We start from the raw sequence: 2,557 nt of genomic DNA on the forward strand, positions 1-2,557 counted from the left end.
CAGCTATATTGATTGGTATAATCTTGACGAAATTAACAGCAAAATTTCAACGCGTAGGACTCCACATTATTAAAAATATTAAAACATTTATAATAGATTATTAATCAGAATTTTATAATTGGAAAGAAAACGAATTTTTGTTATTGAACGAATTTCTGTTTTTCAAGCTGCAATATTAAGATTTTTATCTATTTGATGAGAGCTAGACTCTTCAATTAATACAGTGCTGCTATCGCAATTAGTGTACTAACAAAACAGAATACCTTAAAATATATAATTGATGATATTTAAATAATTTATGATTAAACAGAAATTTAAATCTGTGTAATACATATTCCATTTACAAGTTGTGAAGACGATACGAATACTTCTAGAGTTTTGGTAATTACAAGTAAGTCTTACACTCAAAAACTGTTATTAAATATGATTAATATGAGAATTTTAGTTAACAAGTATAAAATAATTTCAATGAAATTTAATTGTACAGATTTCTTAAATGTCACAGAAATTATAAGAAATTGTATAATCTATACAAATTTCAGTTTTTAGGCCTGATTTTTGAATAATATATATGCTATACAATGTGAATTATCTCCCTACTTAATATCGCTAATTAACGTTTTAATGACAAAATATCGATAAATAAATATGCATATGGAAATAATCAATTTTTCAAAACATTATCTATCATAAACTAAAATACAGTTTGAAAAATTCACAAGAATAAATTTATCTAACATAATTTTTTGCACATTCGTCTAACATTCGAAATTCCGTGAAAATTCGTTAAATAAATATGTTACAAAATTGTTTTTGATAAGATAAGATAAAAACAACTATATATATACATGTTTTATAGAAAAACTTATCTTTGACATTCTGAAGAACGTCGAAGTGGCAAAATGATAAAATACCTAATTTTATTAATCTGTCTTATAATTGCCGTACAGGTAAATTTTTTTATTTTAATTTCATTCTTCTTCATACATAAAACTGTGTCATCTGTAATAAAGTATTTATATATTATTGTAGGCAATTGAGGATGAAAGAAAAATGTGCAAAGATCAAAGCGATTGTAAGGATAATGAATGTTGTATGCGAATAGGACTTGTATATAAATGCAAGAATCGACCGAAACATGGTAATAGAATTCATCCGAAGCTGAACGAATACATTTTTATTTTTTCTTTTCCAATTAAATCTATTAATAAAAACTAACGCTTATTAATTAACTTAAAGATGAGGCCTGCCATCCTTTCTCCGATTTTGATGAAAGCATGGATGGCGAAGTTTATAAAAGAGGTTGTCCTTGTTTACAAGAGGATGATGCATGCAAAATGGGTGACGTAAGTATTTATTTTTCATGAATTTAGTTGCAATAAATAACACTTTTAACGAATTTTATGATATAATGCTGCATGTGAAAATTATAATATTTTAATCTTTTTCTAGAGCCTGCTTGACAAACTTCCTAAATGCAGAACTAAGAAATAGTAAATTTTATGACAAGAAATTACTGTAGCGTGTCTTTTGGATAAAAAATAAAATGTTTTGAAACATTTGATTAGATAATTCGAATACTTTATTTACAAATAGAAAATAAGAATTAATTTAATACATAAGTTGAAATGTAATCAATTCTGTGTTCCAAACAATACACATTCTTGGCGACTGACCTTTCTTTGTATGCTACTTGTCGCCAGAAGTTAAAAAAGTCCTTTTAAAAACACAAAATATATCCAATTAAAATTACAAGTAATTTCTAAAAAAGGAACTGGTGATATACAGACGTCAGTAATACCCCAACGAAAATAAGATGGATGCAAGCAAGACGTTTGACTGGAGTCATACAATTCGGATACAAATATCTTTCCTCTTATTGTAGTGAAGACAGGCCGTGACAATGCAACCCGTCGTAACCATGGCGTCAAAGAAGCCCACCGTAATCTACGCCAGAAGCTCGAGTACCGGTGTCGGCTTTCCCTCATTAGAGTGTGCTCAGTTTTCTCTTTTCCTTAGAAAATGGTGCGTAGTCGACCCCGTGTCTCCGAGACAGAGACTTCTCTCAAAAATCGGCCTTGTTATTTTACTTGTTTTCAGTTTGTACTGATAACTGAATAAATTTTGACTAAGTAAAAATGTAATATAGAGATTAAGTATATACAATCCACCATAAAATTAAACGAAAATATTGTTTATGTTACATACATTTTATTAAATGTCAATACTGGGAGATATGAATGCGTTATAGAATATCACTCTGTCACGCAATATTTCGAATCATTGTCTGCTTTCATGAATATTCATGAAAAATTTAAGTGTTTATTTTATGGAATAAATATTTGTGTTGAGTTTAATAGCAAAATACTAAATGATAAAAATTTAATGGTGTATATTGATATATAGATAAGAAAATCGAGTTTGATTATATTAATCAATCGGAGTGGCAACACGTTTAAAGTAGCGTTTGAGATTAGGTGTGCACACCAGTGGCCGAGCGGTTTTCGTACCCCAAACACTTGCAGCCGATTGCGGAGACAGAGATTACGTTAAACGA

At 28.8% G+C, this 2,557-nt stretch overlaps 1 protein-coding gene across 1 annotated transcript; it reads left to right on the plus strand.

Moving 5' to 3' along the window:
• Positions 1-864: 864 nt before the first annotated feature.
• LOC136979152 (uncharacterized) lies at positions 865-1,561 on the plus strand. The gene is made up of 4 exons (XM_067275078.1): positions 865-950; positions 1,033-1,141; positions 1,240-1,346; positions 1,453-1,561. Exons 1-4 carry the CDS (start codon positions 903-905, stop codon positions 1,492-1,494), a joined length of 306 nt encoding a protein of 101 aa, XP_067131179.1. The 5' UTR covers positions 865-902; the 3' UTR covers positions 1,495-1,561.
• Positions 1,562-2,557: the final 996 nt, after the last annotated feature.

The sequence above is a fragment of the Centruroides vittatus genome, unplaced genomic scaffold (assembly GCF_030686945.1).
Source record: "Centruroides vittatus isolate TY-2023 unplaced genomic scaffold, ASM3068694v2 contig_595, whole genome shotgun sequence".
Taxonomy (NCBI): Eukaryota; Metazoa; Arthropoda; class Arachnida; order Scorpiones; family Buthidae; genus Centruroides; species Centruroides vittatus.